Below are 18,819 nucleotides of genomic sequence, written 5' to 3'. Positions count from 1 at the left end.
CTCATATCGATGTGTTTTCACACAGACTGACTGGGATGAATTTCAATCTCTCCAGCATAGATGCTGTCTGTGCTCTCGCCATGGCCTTCAGCCATCATTTGCTTTTTATGCCCCTTGGACAAAACCTCCACCAACTTTAATCTCTCAGTATAGATTCAGTGGATGGTTAGCTGATGAACCGAAAAACTGTTCCCTAATGGTTTTATGAGAAGTCGTAGGCTCTGGGTCCCTAGCTCTCTTTGCATCTTATATGAAAAGCTCTGTGAGGTTTTTTCTTTGAACTGTGTTCATAGTTAAGATACAAAAAGTCAGATAATTAACGATGGGCACTGCTTTTAGGCTTTTCATGTAATAAAGCAATGCTGTTTTTGTTTCATCAGGACTATTTGTGGGTTACACGTTAATGTCTTCCTTTTTTTCACTCAATAGATCTGGAGCGAACTGGCTTTTGATTTTTGGTGCAGTCCCACTTTGCTTTCTTTCATTCATTCATTTATGAATTAATTTATTCATTTATTCGTTTATTTGTTGCTTACTTACATTCACATTTATGGCATTTGGCAGATGTGATGCCCTTATTCAGAGTGACTTACATTTATCACATTTACGCAACTGAGCTGTTGAGGGTTAAGGAGCTTGCTTAAGGGCCCAGCAGTGACAGCTTGGTGGTGCTGGGGTTTGAACTCCTTTAGCTCTTGATATTTGGTTCATTTTGCACCATTCATTCATCCATCTATCCATCCATTCATTAATGCATCCAGCCATTCATTCATCCATCTATCCATCCATTCATTAAGCCATCCAACCATTCATTCATCCATCTATCCATCCATTCATTAAGCTATCCAACCATTCATTCATTCGTTCAATTATTCATCCATCCATTCATTAAGCCATCCATCCCTTCATTCACTCATTCATTCATGCATGAATTCAATTATTAATTCATCCATTCATTAAGCCATCCATCCCTTCATTCACTCATTTATTCATGCATGAATTCAATTATTCATCCATCCATTCATTAAGCTATCCAGTCATTCATTCCATTCATTCATTCATTCATCCATCTATCCATCCATTCATTAAGCCATCCAGCCATTCATTCATTCATTCATTCAATTATTCATCCATCCATCCATCCATCCATTCATTAAATTATTCATTCATCCATCCATTCATTCATTTATGCATTCAATTATTCATCCATTCATTCATGCCTTCAATTATTCATCCATCCATCTATTCATTCATTTGTTTCTTTATTAGTCTGTTGTCTATTTTTGTTTGGAAGGAACAAATACAGGTTTTCTTTTTTCAATTTTGGTTCAGTCCCACTTTTCCTTTTTCTTTATTCCTTTATTTATCCATCTACAACTTATGACTTATAAATAGACTTGCATCAGCATTTTATGGTACTGTTTTTGTTTCATCAGGACTGTCTGTGGGTTGGAAGTCAGTGTCTTTAATTTTTCCACTACTATAGATGTAGGAGGGAACTCTCGCTTTTGATCTCGCTTCAGTCACACTTTTCAAAGACAGAATCCTTGATCATCAATCCGTGTTCGTTTAATAAGACCCGCATCCTTAGTCATGGCTGCGTGTGCCATTAGAGAATGCCTAGAGAATGAGTTGAGACTGGCTTTAGCTTGATAAGGAACACATATTTGATCTGCATTCGGCATGCGCTCAACTCGGTGTGCTGTTTAACTCGAGGGGCCGTGCTGGATTTGATGAAGCCTGTGTGAATTTGATTAGAGCTCATTGTGCATTTGTATTATGTATTATGACCCAGGGTGGGCCTGCATCGCTGGCTGGAGGCTTTGTTTAGATCTGCATGAGTGTGTGTAGGCAGTCGTCTCTCCACAGCCACGCTTTCCACCATGGCCACTGACTCAGAAACAATTACCTATGGGGGACCTCGCTGACTTGAAAATGATTCAATTAATTCTCCTTGATTTCACTGGTAATAATGCTTGCCTCACAGTGGTGTTTTATGCCTGCCTGGAAATGAATAAGAGAATTGTTTGAGAATACAACAGAGAAATAAATACATGTTATATTATTTTCTAAAGTGGCTGGATCAGTACGATGGCAATATAGCAAGTGGGAGAAAAAGAAGGCTAGCAAAGTCAGACAACTTGATGGATGGCCAGCTGGGTGTCATATTGGTTCAGCTTCACTATCTATATTTATTAGAATTTGTTAATGAATTACTTTACGCATTTTGCATAGAAACTCAGAGTACACTGCTACGAGTTCTCACTCAAAAATACACAAAAAGAGCAGTCTTCTTTTTTCCCAGCAATAAAATGGCAGATGAGCCAATCAGCTTATGAATCTGCCAAGACTTGATAGTCGCATCTATATTTTGAACTCTCCAATATTAACTGACACCCTGGAAGCCCCGCCCACTCCACCCCTCTCACGTTAGCAATCTTTCATCCCATGGAAGTTTTCCCACTTGACAGCGTCCTCTGTTTCCATCAGTGTAAATGGAGTAAATATTGGTCAAATCTATAAATATATGTTTGACTGCCAAACATTAGACAAGTATGTAGTTCACATTAGTTAACTGTGCCACTGACATTTTTTTTCCCATATATATATATATATATATATATATATATATATATATATATATATATATATATATATATATATTGTGACACATTGTGACAATTAAATCGGACAAGCAGCACATTTTTTTGTAATTTGTGAAGGAATGATTTTGAAAATCGTGATTTTACACCCCAACCCCACCCCTCACGGACTACCGATCATTCCTCTTCAGGGTTGGCGGGTTTGAATAATCAATAGTTTGATCTATCTATACGCAGAAATGTAAAGTAGGGGCCTCAATCTAAAATATTGCATGGGGATGAAAAATTTCAATTCACAGAATAGGCTACACGGTGGAGAATTTGTTTTACATGTTTGATTATATAAATGACATGTTACGCAGTAACATGCAAAAAAATATATATATATTATACGTCATAGGAAGGCATCATGAGAGAGACTGGGTCACAGTCTGGCTGTAGGAGAGGGGGTTCAAATAAAATGGGATAAAGTCAAACCGAGCAAAGATCCAGGGATGCCTCCTGGGCCATCGAGACAGCCGGGGTTGCTAGGAGACAAGGGGATGAGACAAGGTGTGTTCCGAGAGCAGAGAGATGGAGAGGGTGCCAGTCTGAAGATGGCCTGCTCGGTGCCAGAGCCTGCAGCCATTGTGTACCCATCAGAGAAGATGTGCTAAAGTCGAAGACAGCAAAGGGATCCTGCTTTTAATGAAGGAGTGGCGACGGTTGGCCCAGATCTCCAGGCTTTTCTGTAATTCAGACAGTCTGTCAAAAGGGAGAAAATCACTGCACACAAGCTCAGCCCATCGTATGCATAATTTAGAAGGAAGATGTATCAGTAATTGGCAGGGTTTAAACATTGCGATCTGAGGTAATTGAACAGTCTCCCCACTAATGGAAGTGTGTCGGACACGAGCTTAAGCCGCGCCGACCGACCGTGAGTGACAGACACGCTCATCCTCCAGCCAAGACAGACAGAGGGGACGAAAGACAGAGAGCGAAATTCTGGTCTCTCTTCACATCTATAGGCTGTCGAGATGAAGATGTCATGATGGCACAGAAGAGTCTTTGGCTTGCACACCACCATCGAGCTCCTTGCCCTCACACTCACACAGCAGCAGAGCTCCAGCTGACTGTCTTCATGCTAAGCAGCTCCAGAACAGAGCACCGCGATGCCAAAACTTTCCCAGTTTGGAAATAGCCTTGGATCCACAGCGACAGAAAAATCCTTCTGCATCGCCGTGTGAACGGTACATGATAAAATGTCCTCAACTTCACACAATGGACCTCACCGATCACTCTTTTAGTAAAGTTCTCAACCGAAAATCCATGCTAGATTTACAAAGGTTTTGCAGATTTTTTTTTTCTTACTCGCAAATCTACGTTGATAAACAGCCAAACAGCCCTAAATTAACAAGTGCAGTATCATTTAGTCACGCCCACAGAGCTCCATAAAAGACAAAGCTCATTGACTGCTTTAGCTAACATAGCTAATACGCACCAACGCTGCCTCCTATTGTAGGGTGCTATTACTTTGGTCCTAATTGAATGGCTTGTCTTATTTGTTTTAGTCTATGGATTTATTCTGGATCGGGTTATGTCACGACCGCATTTTCACAACGTTTTCATTACACTGATGTGTAGAATCTGTATATAAAATCGCATTACCAATAACTCATCAACAGTGACACAGATCAGTGGAGGTTCGCGTCACAGAGTCTGCTTATACGCAAATTTACACAAAATCAGGAGTGAACATGGGATTAGATACATTTTCCCAACTAACCGGATTTTCACGGGCAGCGAATTTCCTGCAAACGAATTTCCAAATAATTTTTATGTTGTATCCAGCTTGCTAAACGAGGCCCGTTGTTGTCTTTTACATGAAACAATTTGCAGCAGCTGACAGCTATGCTGGATACAGTGAGTCAGAAAGAGGTGGGAGAAAGAAGTATGGAAATAAAAGAGTATGGAAATAAGAGAGCTGGGGAGGGGAGAGAGACCGAGAGCGAGAGAGAGAGAGAAAGAATAGCAGAGGCGAGCCAGCTTGCACACCCTGAGATGGCTGAATGAGCCAAACTGAAGGGAAGAGATTGCATAGAGGAGGCGATTGATTTCCGGAGCTGCTAACAGTGCACGCCTGTGATACTGCGGCCACTGCGCTCCCCTCCATTCATGAATCAGCGCTGGGAGGTTCTCGGGTGAAGGAGAGCACCGGCAGCCTTCCTGAATAATTCAGAATGGGAACGCGTTCTCATCTGCTCACATGCCATTGCTCCGTCTCCATTATGTAACAGAAAGTGCACACAAACGTAATATTTCTGGACAGCTTTACTGTTTATATATATTTTTTGTTCTCACACCATCAGAATGGAGCAGTATAGATCCATTATTTTTTATATTCTTTCGTGCGATGGCCGATGTTTTTGTTGTTCTCGAATGTCTAGGATGGCACCGTGAAACAGAAAAAAAAGCAGGGTTTTTTTTTATTTTTTTTTTACATCTGTAATGGATTTCTTCTTTCCTCTCTCTCCCCTGGGATCCTCCCGATGTTCATATCAAAATGCCACCGAAATGCCAGCAGGGAAATAGAGGCATTCACCAGGACACCGTTTTCCCGAGCAGCTCGGCTGGGCGACGCCGCCGGCCTCGGCTCTCCTCGAGAGCTCCTTCATTATCTGTCCCACCTGCAAATGCCAGCGCCTTTCATCCTCCTTATCTCCTCCATCAGACTCCACCAGGCATATTAAAATCCGGAGCTGGATTTAGTGCCGTTTCTGCTTTATCGGTTTGCAAACCTCATTTACTTAGGTTGTCATTTAAACAATGCAGGTTGATGGAACGAAGGATGAGGTGGCGGTGGCGTGTTTACCGAATCAGTGTTTTCTATCTTTTGCTCATACCTTAAATTAATCTCAATATGTTATTAATTTTTTTTTTTTTTTAGCTTGACAAGCCGATACGGGCTCTCTGACAGGAGCTGTAGTGGCACGTAAGCGTATTTTCTCGGCGAAACCGATGAAAACATCTGCATCACAGGTGAGCGCAAGTACATACCACGTCTCCGGCAACGTTCAGAGAAAGCTTGGGTGTTGTTATGAAAGGTGTGGGATGTCTGCGAACGTAAACGTGTGCTCATACAGACACACGTGTAAAGAAACACGATGAGTCAGCTGAGGAGATCCTAAATAGCCCCGGCAAGATTCACCAGTCTCTTTTCCCATCGGCGTTGGAGATACAGTGTCAGGCCAAACGACTGCAGAGATTTATGGCGAATGCAAGCAAGCATAGTTCAGCAAAATTGCTCGCCGTTGTTCAGTGCAGCTTCCCAAAAACTGTTCCCATTATTGAAAGTGAGTGCGGAGCACATGCAAGGCAGGCCTCATTAATCTGCAGTTTAGAGGAGCGTTAGCGGGCGCGTTCAAACGGAGGGAGACATCTGTGGACCTTTGATGGAATACGTTGCCTTTGCCCTGATAGATGGGGTTAAAGATAATGACCTGCTTTTTACGTCTATTTCTAGAGACATTAGAGCGTGGGCCATATGACAGGTTTGTCTGCTCTGCTCTTTCTGAGCCAAGTGCTGCTCTTTGTGGCCCTGGAGATAACATCCCCTCCTTTTTTTGAAAAAAAAAAAAAAAAAAAAAAAAGCTTCTTTTCCACTTCTTAATAGTACATCACCTTCGTTCTTTACTGAAGTGAAACCCAAGGCCAGCGTTATTCTCCCAGGAAGCCTTTCAAACTAAGTGTCATTTTTATCAAGGCTTCTGGAGCTGCTGCTGTTTCGACTGCTTCTGCTTTAAGCTAATGAAATGTCCCCAACTGTGGAAGCGAGGGGAGGTTAAATAAGACATGATGAGATAGCCCTCGCGTCTCCATCCTCATAACCAAACAGTCTATTTCACGGATTACCCGCTCTCTCCGAAAAATGATCAGGTAATTGAAGATAACACCTATTCAGCCTCCAGATAGTACTGTGTCAATGCTAATATCAAGTTGGCATAATAATTGGGTCTCAAATTGTCAAAGCGCATTTAGAGACTTCATGGATTCACAGAATGTTTAGCTAATGCATTCGGGGAAGTTCAGGCTCAGTCTCAATAGCTCTTTTATTCCTTTAATAGTTAATGATTTGTGAAAAGGATTCGATTGGAGTGGTCCATGTACTTTGCGTTCATTCGGGGTTTGTTTTTTTTTTGCAGATGAGATGTTTGAAAAAAACAATTTTTGTATTTAAAACAATAAATAAAGGAAGTAAGTCTCGTATTTTGAATCGGTGCAAAATTTCCGCGTGTTTTTTTTTTTTTTTTTGCTATCGTTTATGAAAACCGAATAAGGTTCCAGAGAACAGAGCGTGTAGAATATCCAAGTTGTACGTTAAGATCCACTCAGTTCACTCACTGGGAATTTTTCCCCCCTTTTTGGAATCATAAATATTTGATTGTTGAAATTTTGTATGGTGAAACAAGTGAAGACATCCAACAACAAGTCAATATATTTTTTTATTTATTTATTTTTTTTAGTGTGTGTGTGTGTGTGCCAAGAAAAACGCCCGTCAAATAAAAAGCTGTTTCTTTATTTTACCGTTTTCGTTTTGGAACCAAAAATGGACGAACGCAAGTTACACACACACACACACACACACACGGCCACAGTGGAATAGGTTCGGTTACATCAAAGCGAGCGAGTCTCCAATCGTGTGCACGCTGTTTAAAACCCAATAATGCATATCAATAGGTCCAGTTACAGCACTGCTCGAACAAGAAAAGAACACCACTCAAGAGTTTAACATAAAAACAGTGGGGTATTGTCAGGATCGGCGTGTATCCGCGTTAATTACGTCTGAGTTTTATTCATGCGATGAACTAATTAACGTCCGGTTTTGAGAAGTGACTCTAATGGGCCACCTGGTCATTTCGTTTCAATGCTCCGTCTCCTTTGTGAGTCTAAGCGCTAATAAAGCGTACTCAGAGACAACCCTGCTCAGATATCCATTATGAATGAGTAAAAAAAATAAATAAATCAAAGAACAAAGTCATGCATATGTATGTTTGACCTTTGTACAACATGTTAATGGAGCTTCCCTCATCTCATCTCATCTCATCTCATCTCATCTCTTGTGTGTATGCAGGAAACATCCTGGCACCAATATGGCACCAGTAGGTGAGACAGGTTTGAGCAGTAATACTAGCGCACATCACAGGGAGATCATAGGAGTTACTGAATCCAGTCACTGCTTCCTGTCTGTGGCGTTATTGATTTACAGCCGTTTACAGCTGACAGGTTACGGCGCAGTTCTCTTTCAACCGTGGCGTTACACAAGCTTTCACAAGCACAGGTGATGTATAAGTGAATGCACAGCTTGTTCTCAAGGCTCCCAGACAGACGTCTGCAAGGATGAAGCACAGAGAGACAGACGGAGACAGAGGATGATTGGCTCTCAGATGCGAAGCTCTTGCAATTCAGGAAACTAACGCTAGACAAACTGTTAAAGAATGCTGTTTATTTGGAGGCGGTGTTAAATATTTGCCCCCCTGAGTTCACTGTTTTCAGTTTCAAAGTGTTTTTTCTTCATCCTCATTGTATAATTTTTTTTTCTTCTGTTCTTGAAAAGTCGCGTTCGATACCTAATTCCATAATGTCGCGCCTCCTGTTTATATCCGTATTCGGATCTGTTCGGAACACATTATCTGTCCTGTCTGAATAATGTATTCGTATTCGGTTACATCCCAAGTGTTAGAGATTACCAGTTCCCAGTAAACTCCATCTTATCTGTAATTAAAATGAGAAGGGTACAAAAAACCTGGGTACCCTTAATATTCATCATTCTGCTGGGAACATGGATAAAGTACACCTTTAATGATTTAAGGTACAAAAATTGGACCTTAGAGTAAAGCTTTATAGGATAAGGTGAGTGTAATACACTTACAAAGAGGAAGGTCCAGTCTTTAGTTGTTTAATAGTATGTACGTTGGATTTACTTTTTGAGGAGATTCTCTAAAAGCTTTTCGATTTCCGAACCCTCAGATGGTGTCTCATTCCCCTTAACACTTAACACTGTTCACCGAGATACGAACGCTGCTTAATCATATGTGAACCATGCCAAATGAGACGAGTGTGTATGTGTGTATGTGTAAAAGTGTGGACACTTGCATAGTGCTGCTTAGGAAAGCGAGCCTCATCAGTGCACATTTGCATATTCGTTTGGCGGACACTTTAATCCGACGTGTCTCACTCTTGCTTCATTGGATCATCTCACCTGGAAGTGCTTATAGATGAAGATATAAAGACTGTCCTATGCTCATAGCAGGACTCCACACATGACATTTTAACATCTGTACACTGCGACGAGTTATCACTCAGGAATAAGAAAAACATTTTTTTTTAAAAATGAGCAGTCATTTTTCCTCAACAGTCGACGTGAATCTGGAATGATTGACAGTCGTGTAGGTGTTTTGAACTCTCTGATTTGAAGCCCCACCCCCTTCCGCATCTCACATTAGTAATCTCTTGATGAACAGATGAGCCGCTGGTTGCCATATAACCCTGTATATGAGCCGTTACGAAAACATCCTGCGTTTGCGAATCGAACTTAGTATAGAAGTACGGCGGAATCGAATCCGAGCGTCTAGCCGACACTAGCACAGACGCCACAGACCAGAGTTTCTAGCAATAAACCAGAAACAGTGCGCGTTACTCATGAGAAGAAAAGAGCAGAGAGATCCGCGAGTAAACCTGAGTGCTGAAGTAGGTAACATTATAGTGCTATAACAGTCTTTTAATTTCGGGGGAAATGAAAACTGGGAATAATGGCTTAAATTCACAGCGCTTGCATTTCTCATTTACAGAGTGACTGTGCTTTCTGCAAGTCACCATGGATGTATAATTTATCACAGTTAACTCATTGTTATGCGCTTCCAAAAGCGTTTTCATCACTGTCATCAAAATATATCCGACTTTTAATAATTCACGATGTTTGAGTGGCAGCAGCTGTTCCTGCGCTGGCCGCATCGCGCCGTACATTAAATGAGACTTTCGATTTCAATTCAGTCCTATTATAATACATCATATATTATACATAATCCATCAATAAAGCATCAGCGGCCGGCACGCGGTCAGCTGCTGGCCAGCATCGTCGTCGTTGGCAGCGATGCTAAGTGTTTCGATGTTATTGAAACATTTGTGTGTGTGTGTGTGTGTGTGTGTGTTCGTATCATAATGTAAACCATCTGGATTCTGATTGGTCAGAAGGTGTTGATTAATTGTCTGTAACCAGCAGCTGAGACGGTACACGTTTAATACGCTCGTTCTAACCTTTTTATAGTAACGGCTCATCACACGCACGGATCAGTATTCGTCTGAACCGATTAATCGACGTGTGTAATCGTCGATACAACGATGAAGGAGACGTTCGTTTAAGGTTTACGGAAGGAGTCTCCGGTATCAGCGCTTTGTAACAGTCAGAGGTAAAAGCTGTGACTTGACGTTTTCTGGACATCTTCAGGACAGAGGAGATTACGCACTGCGGTTTCTCAGTAACACGACAAGCTGCGGGTTTTCTTCTTCTTCTCATATATCCGAGAAAATATCTGAAGAAATAAGCGAGAGCAGGAACTTGTTTGCAGAGATTCTGCAAGATTATTTTGAACGATAAATGAATAAGCAGTACGATGTGCTGCTCGGTAAATAAAACATTGTTAGCTTGGGAATGTAGCTCCGGCGTAACGGGAATAAAACACTTTGGAATTACAGGAAAATTATCAACTTCGGGGAGGTAACGGATACTGTTTCGTTACACCTCCCCCTCGTTGATTGTTTTCCAACACGGAGTTCTGTTCCTCATACATATATGTATTAGCTGCCAGTGTTCCAGACAGCATTGTCTACTGTACTGGTGTACAATGGGTTAATCCTTCTCATCATGTCCTTTTTTTTTAAACCTGGCCGGAGAGCGTCCCTCGGCATGGGCACGCTAGAATAACGGATTTCAGTCTTCTGCTTACATATATGACAAAAAAGGAGCGGAAGGCACTCTGTATTTGACATGATGTGTACACTAATAAGGTCCCTTGTGTATTGTAGCCACAGTGGTGATGTGTTAGCTCAGCCTCTGTGCTCCTGTACTCTGCCTCATACTGATTGGTCCAAGATTCACTGGGATGATGTGCATTAGTATGGGACTAATGCCCATCTCAGTGCTCTGTCTCGGTGTCTGCGTGTCTGAATATTCTGCCGTCATGTTATGGAGGTCATCCACTGAAGAACCACCTTGAGGCGCTGATTAGCCCACTGACCTACAGTACAAGCTGGAGTTCTACAGTCTGCACCTCGGCTCCTGTCAGTCAGAAACACTAGACATAACAGGGATGAAACAAACGCCGCGACTTCAATTCACCTGTCTCCTGGCTTCAAAACTCTTGACTGCTATTCCACGGACAGCTCAGTCGTTCGCTTACAATTTCGCAAATCAAAAGTCGCTTCCAGGCATGGTTCTGCAAGCGCAAGCCCTTTGCGTTATTTTGGAAAAGATTCCAGTTCCCGCTGGACTCATTTGCTACGTCCACGCTCCCGGGATAATGCTTCAATCTGTCACGGCTCTAATCAACATTTTAGAAGGCAACGAGAAGATCGCTTAAGCCAATCGGTGTCTTTAATCAGCAACCTAAGTGCTGAGGTGCCAGTAAAATCCTGCACACTTCGGTTCTCCGGTGATGAGATTTGCAGCCATGTGAGTTTGAAGAATGCTTGCCAGTGTCAAAAACACTTAGCTCAGAGCAGAGCCTTTGCAAGACCACAGAGTAGAGGATAGATAATTGCATCACCTCACAGAGTGAGTACATTTGAGAAGCACGATTTTTTTTTGTGTGTGATTCATTTCAAACTAAATCAAAAGGAGAGCCAGGAAAGCGAAATAAAGAACACGCGAGAGCAGCCAGGGGCTGAAAAAGAGCTCAGCAGATAGAGGGTATCTGTCTTGACTCTTAAGCCATTAGCACACCACAGTAAGCACAGACAAACACTCTCTCCCACACATGAATGCGTAATCACAAACTCCTCGACCCTACATGCATTCCTAGTTAATTGGAAATGTCGGATCAATGCTTTCTGATTACCAGGCTTCATGAGAAGGTTTGTTTCACACTTAAGACAGCGCATTCCATTCCCTTATTATGTTTTTTTTTTTTTTCTCCTAAGGATATGAGTTAATATATATGCTTTGTGCTGATAATTGCTTAATATTTCCATGCTGCTATTATGCTACGATAATTCCTTATGTAACTGTTTATCACGGCTAACCTTAATATCACAGCGTTTGTATTAGAATATTAATACAGATACTTTATTGCTCTCGGTTATGTTATTTTATGTAAGCCTGAATTAACAGTACAATAGACAACTAGCAAATTGCCACCCGAACGTGTTGTTGCCAATACTGCATAATAATAATATTATTGCATTACAGACTATTGGCATTTAGTGCTCCTCAAAGACATTTACTGCTGATATGTTTATTTTAATTGTAGAAAGCTGCTAAAACTGTTTAGCCTAGTGTGTCAATTAGTATGCACATTTATGCTCACATGCTGAAAATCTGCTACATTAAAACATTTATAATTAGATTAGGGTGTTTAAGCAGACACTGTTATGCAGAGCGGCTTAAAAATGTGCCGTCGAAGGGTGCCGCAATACCGAGCGCTACCTAACACGATACCAAGCAAAATCTGTGAGGATTCCTGTACTTAAACACAGTAGAGAAGATGCTAGTTGAAACAATTTCAAAGCCAGGCTCATAAATGGGGGCAGTGGTGGCTTAGTGGTTAAAGCTCTGGGTTACTGATCGGAAGGTCCAAGGGTTCAAGCCCCAGCACTGCCAAGCTGCCACTGATGGGCCCTTGAGCAAGGCCCTTAACCCTCTCTGCTCCAGGGGCGCTGTATCTGACCCTAACTTCCTAGCATGCTCGGGTATGTGAAGAAAAGAATTTCACAGTTCTGTAATGTATATCTGATCACTAAAGACACATTATCATTAAACATTATCATAAACAACTCAAAAGGCAATCAGTAACAAAACATTCAGCCTGAATTTCAACTATACTTGATTACTCTGTGAAATCTACCCTCCTGACTGTGATCGTATTAACGTATAGTCTTTATCCTCGAACGCTACACATCTGCAACATTCGCTACTGTTTTCGCTAAGGTTTTAGGGTGCCTACTATTTCTAAATTTGCACTCTCTTACTCTGTATTAATGTCCATCTTGTTTTGCTATGTTCCACTTCACATCCTTGACGCCACTGGCGTATCACTTGTGTCGTTAAGAACACTTGAGCTGCACTGACCCCAATTACCATCCTAAATCCTGACGTGCGTAAACAATAACGCAAATAAAATGTAAAAAATAGGGAACAACAACAAAAAAAAGACGGTCAACACAAGCCAAGTGCAGAGAGAATAAAGTATTATCCTAGACACCTTGTAAGGACGGTATAAAGACACTCGGTTGTTCAGAGTCAAGCGTTCCAACTCCGAGGTGCCAGGACGAGGAAATAGCTAGACCTTGCACCACGAGCATGATTATACCTGAGAAGTTGAAGTGACATGACGATGCAGACATAGATAATGTAGCGCTGAACCCTTTTAGCGCCAAGTCAAGAGTAATCCAGTGAAGTTATCTGAATAGGCGAGTCACGAGATGAACACTGGGTATGAACCAGGCAAGCAGCAGCATCCTGAATGATCTGTAGAGACGATATAATATTTTCTATAAAAGGATACCAGCAAGAACAATATCTTGTACAGAGGGGGGGAAAAAAATAAATCAATGACCTGCATTAGCCTACAGATTTCACATTTGCAGAGCCCTCCGTTTTGTTCTGTTGACTGTTGCAAAGGCCTAATTACTTTCAGCCATAATAAGCCATCGCTAATCAGCATCTAATTTATGAACCGAACAGAACTGTAGCTTCAATAGCACTATCCAAGCTCTTTGACTTTCTCTGGGGATATAGTGATTGGAAGAGCATTATACAGCCACATCAGCTACAACAAATCTTTTGATATCTCCAAACTGGCCCGGACTGCCCATTTTTTGTGATTGAACAGGCTCAACAATGAGCTCGGTTCGCCTCTCATGATCTGATGTTTTTTTTTCTCCCCCCCCCCCTCCCTCGGTTTCATTGAGCACTGTTAGAGCTCTTGTCAAAGGCAGAGGTTTGTGCTGATAGATCAATAGTGGAAACGTGTCCTAGTTCCACTGCTCTGGCAGGCTACTCACTCTGAACAAGAGATGAAAGCACTGCTCGGGTTCTAATTAAACATTATTTTTTAATATCATCACCCTCATTTTATGTGTTGGGGAAATTCAAGCCATTGCTTGATTGCCTTTGTCACTACTGTAGATGGCAGGAGCGGAACAGGTCGGATTAAACAAATTCTGAATCTAATTTCGTAGGACTGGGCTGAATGAAGACACTTTGTGTCATCAAACCATCAAATCGGAGCTTTCTCCCAGATAGACGCGTGCTAGTCTATTAATAGAGATGCATAAAACAATTCTGGAGATAGCCCCAGAAGTCTTAAGCTTGCTTGAAAGCTTTGTCATCTTGCCCTCCAATCCCATTACGTACTACGTCCTTAAAGCAATTGGAGAGTGAGCTCCATGCATGCCTTCCAGCCACGAATTGAGATATTAACTCTGAAAATTGAAGTTTGAGAGGGAATAAGGTGCCCCTTGGGAGTGGATATTGAGGATTAATTTCTCTAGTGCCTCTCCCTCCCTTCTCACCCCCCCCCCCCCACCCTCCCCCATCCTCCTACTCTACTTTTTTTAGTCCCTATTTTTTCTTCCTCTAGAAGGATCACTACTTCCTGCCTCTTTCACTGTCACTCATTTAAAAAGGAAACCCTCTTTGCATATCACGAAATGAGATGCAATTTATGTCCTCGAGCCTCTGAGCTGATACATGGCAAGAATACAAAGGCACGGTGGGAGACTGTGCAGTGGAGCATTCTTTTGGATGAAGAGGAAAAGAAAAAAAAAACCAGGGATGGATCGGTGTGTTTGAAATGAAGGAAAAGATCTGCCTGATATGTCAAGGTAAAGTGACAATCAAGAAGAAATAGCACCCTCTTTTCATTTGTGCAAAGAATGTGTGTGTGTGTGTGTGTGTGTGTGTGTGTGTTTGTGTTTTTTTTAAATCATTTAGCATGGAGAAATACACGTACACGCAACAAGGAACCCTGATTTTTCACACTAAGTCACAGGTATATACCTCTCATGTTATGAAACAGCTTTTTCTTAAAAGAAAAAGACAGATGTCTCCGCGACCTCGCGATATGAAAAATTCAATTTAAAAGGATGAGAGAAAGAATGGTGCACAGGCTTATTTTCATTCCTGCTCACTGCAAGATATGAGAATGATGCTCTATTGTGAACGGGGAAATGATGCCAATCGTGCTGCTGAGAAATTCCTTCATAATTCAACTCGATTCCTCCAAATCCCGACGGCAAGCTGCTGTACCAAGGAGATGGAGCGGGTGGGTGAGGTAGGGGAGGCACAGCGAGGCAAGTGTGTGGAAGATTGAGAGTGAGACAGAAAGAATGACAGATGTTGGAGGAGGACAAGGCAGAGGGAAGGGTGGAGAGGCATGGAGACGGGGAGAAGTGAAGGGACGACACAGGTGAGAGCGAGAGGTGTAACATTAAGTGTCGATTGGTGTGCGTCTCATCGGCAGGACAGACGGTAGACAGAAAAGTGTGACAGGTTGACAGATGAGCTGAAAGAAATGTGTATAGAGAGAAAGCCTGGAGTTTGGAGTATTTAAAACTTCTCTAGTGCAGCTAGAAGGAATCCTTTTAGATTGTCCAGCTGCACTTTCTAATCTTTTGTGTTTGAAGTTGTGGCGAAATCTATGGCCTACATTCCTGGAGTTATGGGTCTATACAATGTCTTCCTTTGTTCTCCCAATTCATAGAAACTAGCGGGCTCTCCGCTATGTCACAACAGCTGTCAGCTTGTGAGTGGGTGAAGGATAACAGATGCTACCAATTGCTAGACACATGAATCCAATTGCCCTCATGCATGAGCACATAGATGCCCACAATGGGCTAGTGATGCTCTGATTGACTGGAGAGCGTATGCCATCTCTCTCACCCAGAGAGAATGGCCAGATTTGGTCTCCTGGTCTCCGGGCCACAGATAGCTGTGGCATAATCGGTTCTTTTTTGTTGCACCTCTTGGGAGCACTCAGGCATGTTTTTATTATCCTGCTCAGGGTTGCAGTGGATCAGGAGCTTATCTTGGGAGTGCCGGGTGCGAGGTGGGAATATACCAAGGATAGGACACCAATCCATCACAGGGCACCATGCACACACACCGTCACACCTACAGGCAACTTCGCAATTCACCCACCGATTTTTGGGAGTTCAGACGAAACCGGAGAACCCAGAGGAAACCCAAGTGAACACAGGGAAAACAGACAGGATCCAACAGTTCAGGATCCAACCGGGAACCCCGGAGCTCTAAGCTGCTCCTGAATGTTTTTTTTTTTTTTCAAACAGTACTAAATTAATTCTACTGAAAATAAAGTGCACAGAAGTACTTGGTAAACTTTTCCTGCAAATTCTGTCACAGTTTACATTATAGATCGTGTGAATTCAGTTGGGCTTACAGTTGTGAATCCTCGCGTTGGTTAAAGTTTGTGCATAAGATGAATTAGTAACCGTGAGGAAAAGAGCATAGAAGGGAAAGAGAAAAGAACGAGCTCTTCCTGCTTCAGGCTTCTGTGAGGATCAATGAGCCGTTTCCTCTGAAAGCACGTCGCGCGCTGAAAAAAAATGATCTTCACAAACAAATTTGACAATGAAGGAGTGCAACTCTGTGGAGATGCAGTGAGCAAAAAAAAAAAAAAAAAAAAAATCATAGACACTGGAGCACAAGCGAGAGAGTTGCATGCAGACCTTTTTTTTTTCTCGAATTTTCCATCAAACTCTCACCTTCCTTTTTTTAGAGTGTTTTTTTTTTTTCACGTAGGAGGCACACAGCAAAGCAGTGGAGTCTTCAAAGACTTGAAGCTTATCAAAGAGACACAGTGAGTAAAGATAGAGGGAGCAAAATTATTGGAGGGGGGGCAGCTGAGCGGGATCACAAAGAGGTGGCCGAGTGACGAGGAAAGTATGAGCAACGATGACAAGAGTGTGGTTAGAAATGAGTGAATATGGGTTAAAGTGCGCTTCTGTCAGATTTGTAGTGTTCACTGCATGCTAATTGCATCGGTAATGCTCAGTAAGTGTACCCTCTTATGTGTCGGATACGAGATTCTTTCCGGGGGTTTTTTTTTGTTGTTGATGGTATTGGTTTTAAACAGTGTCAGAAATTCAGGCCATGTGCAGGGAGACCCTGCAGCTTGAGGATGGAGCTGCCACTTTGAATGATAGATCGGACCATTGTCATCATTGTGTATGACAGCATGCAGGACTAATGGAGGGGGTGAATGGAAAAGGAAATGTGTCACCCCATCCATTTGTGGAGCACTTTTCACCTCAGACCACACCTAATACATGATGAATAGATTGGCATCAGACAGTGCTCCATTACCCAAGGCAATCGCTCCTTCAGCTCCTGACAACCAGTACCTTTAAATCCCTCTTGCTGGCCAGAATTCTGCATGCCGAAGATGGTACTTCGGTCCCGTTTCTTGTAGTTCTTCTCTTCCGAGTCAAACCTTATTTCTGGTATTTCCATCTCCTCATTTTTTTGGATTTCTTGAAGCTTGAAGTTTCCTGAAGTTTTCTTGCTTCACTTGTAGTTCTTCTTGTAATCTTAAACCTTGAACTCTGTTGTTTCTGGCTTTGTATTCCCACCTCCTCATCTTTATTCTTCCCGAATTTCTGAATTGTCAGTGTTTCATTCCAAGCTTTTTAATACGTCCCGCCGGACCAGTCTCACTTTGTATTCAGGTGTCTTAAATCTTGTATTGCATCCTTTTTTCTTCTCGCAGGTACTGTTTAGTGGTTTCAGTCACAGCACCAAATCGGCTTTGTTTGTCCTTCGCTTACCAGCGCCTCCCAATTTGCTTTGTGTTCTGCCAACTTTTTGGCTCTCTAAGCGATTTGGAAGCCACATCCAGCCTTGTCCCAACTGTGCTCCATCAGCTTATCTACATCCAGCTTGCTGCCTCCCTGCTGCTGCCCGATTCCTGTTATCCTTTTACTATCCAGCTCCAAAACTCTCTCTCATCAGTCCAGAACCAAACTCCATCCAACCAGTTAAACCCAAGCTCCCATGGCTTGGCCTGCTCCAATTCCACTTTGGCTCAGTCCCCACCCCAGGCTGCTTTTAGCCTATCTGGCCTGCACTGTTCTTTCATGAAAGCAGCGTTAAACGAGTTCGATGGGGGAATCTGTGCTCCATCTACAGAACCGCAGCTCCCAGCGCTCGGAGAAAAGAAAGTGCTGACTCTCGAGCGATGCCTGCAGGAGTCGTTTAAGCATAGGATCCATATTTATACAACTAAACGGTCTCCCTACATTTAAATAGTAATGCGTCTGCAAGGGAGATCTTTAATCACAATCTCACCCTCTCTCTCTGGGAATACCTCGACTTGAGGATGTGGCCTGAGACGGTCATAATGTCCTTGATTGAAACGTTATACTTATGCTAATATGCATTCTCACGTAGACCAGTTTCCATACCTCCGAACAACGTTACAGACTTTTAACGCACCCCTATGTGGTTCTTTCTTTAAATCAAACATTAGGGCACTGTAATTGCTCGTTTTCCTTTTACAATGCTCATTTTCTGTTTCCTGTTTACAGGCAAAAGATTAGCATGACAGTTGAAAGGTAGAATACGTTACAAGGTTTTGCCCCAGCACAGTGGCAGCTTTCCTCTTGCTTCATCTATCTTTCACACATAGTTATATATAGAAATTACAGGGATAACAGCAACAATGCTACGCTTTACACTCATATTTATACCAGTATTACTGTTGATACCTATAAAGGTACATGTCTCTTACAGTACCTTAGAAGATTTTTCTAACAAGGGTGACCTACTTTTTCTGTATTCACTCATTGTTTTCATAAACGACTGAAGAAGAGCAATCCTTTCAAGTGTTTAGACAAAAAAAAAAAAAAAAAACAGCTAAAAATGGGAAATGAAATATTGTTTTTTGACATTTAGTGCTATGTTGTATTTGGTTAGCAGACTGCTACTTGTGGATGTGCTGCAAGT

General features: G+C 42.1%; 1 protein-coding gene across 2 annotated transcripts in view; it reads left to right on the top strand.

The window, feature by feature from the left end:
• Nucleotides 1-18,819, top strand: part of pcdh1a (protocadherin 1a) — a 73,317-nt gene that overhangs the window by 26,085 nt on the left and 28,413 nt on the right. The window contains exon 4 of one of the 2 annotated variants that reach the window (XM_053687019.1): nt 7,714-8,922. The exons of the other annotated variant lie outside the window; for it this stretch is intronic. Coding sequence (XP_053542994.1) covers nt 7,714-7,749 — 36 coding nt within the window. The 3' untranslated portion in view covers nt 7,750-8,922. Of the gene's footprint in view, nt 1-7,713; nt 8,923-18,819 lie in introns of those variants that run through there. 2 annotated transcript variants of the gene reach the window in all.

Source organism: Ictalurus punctatus, chromosome 16 (assembly GCF_001660625.3).
Source record: "Ictalurus punctatus breed USDA103 chromosome 16, Coco_2.0, whole genome shotgun sequence".
Lineage (NCBI taxonomy): Eukaryota > Metazoa > Chordata > Actinopteri > Siluriformes > Ictaluridae > Ictalurus > Ictalurus punctatus.
The sequence above is the reverse complement of the archived record's forward strand: the minus strand, read 5'-3'. Positions and strand labels throughout refer to the sequence as shown.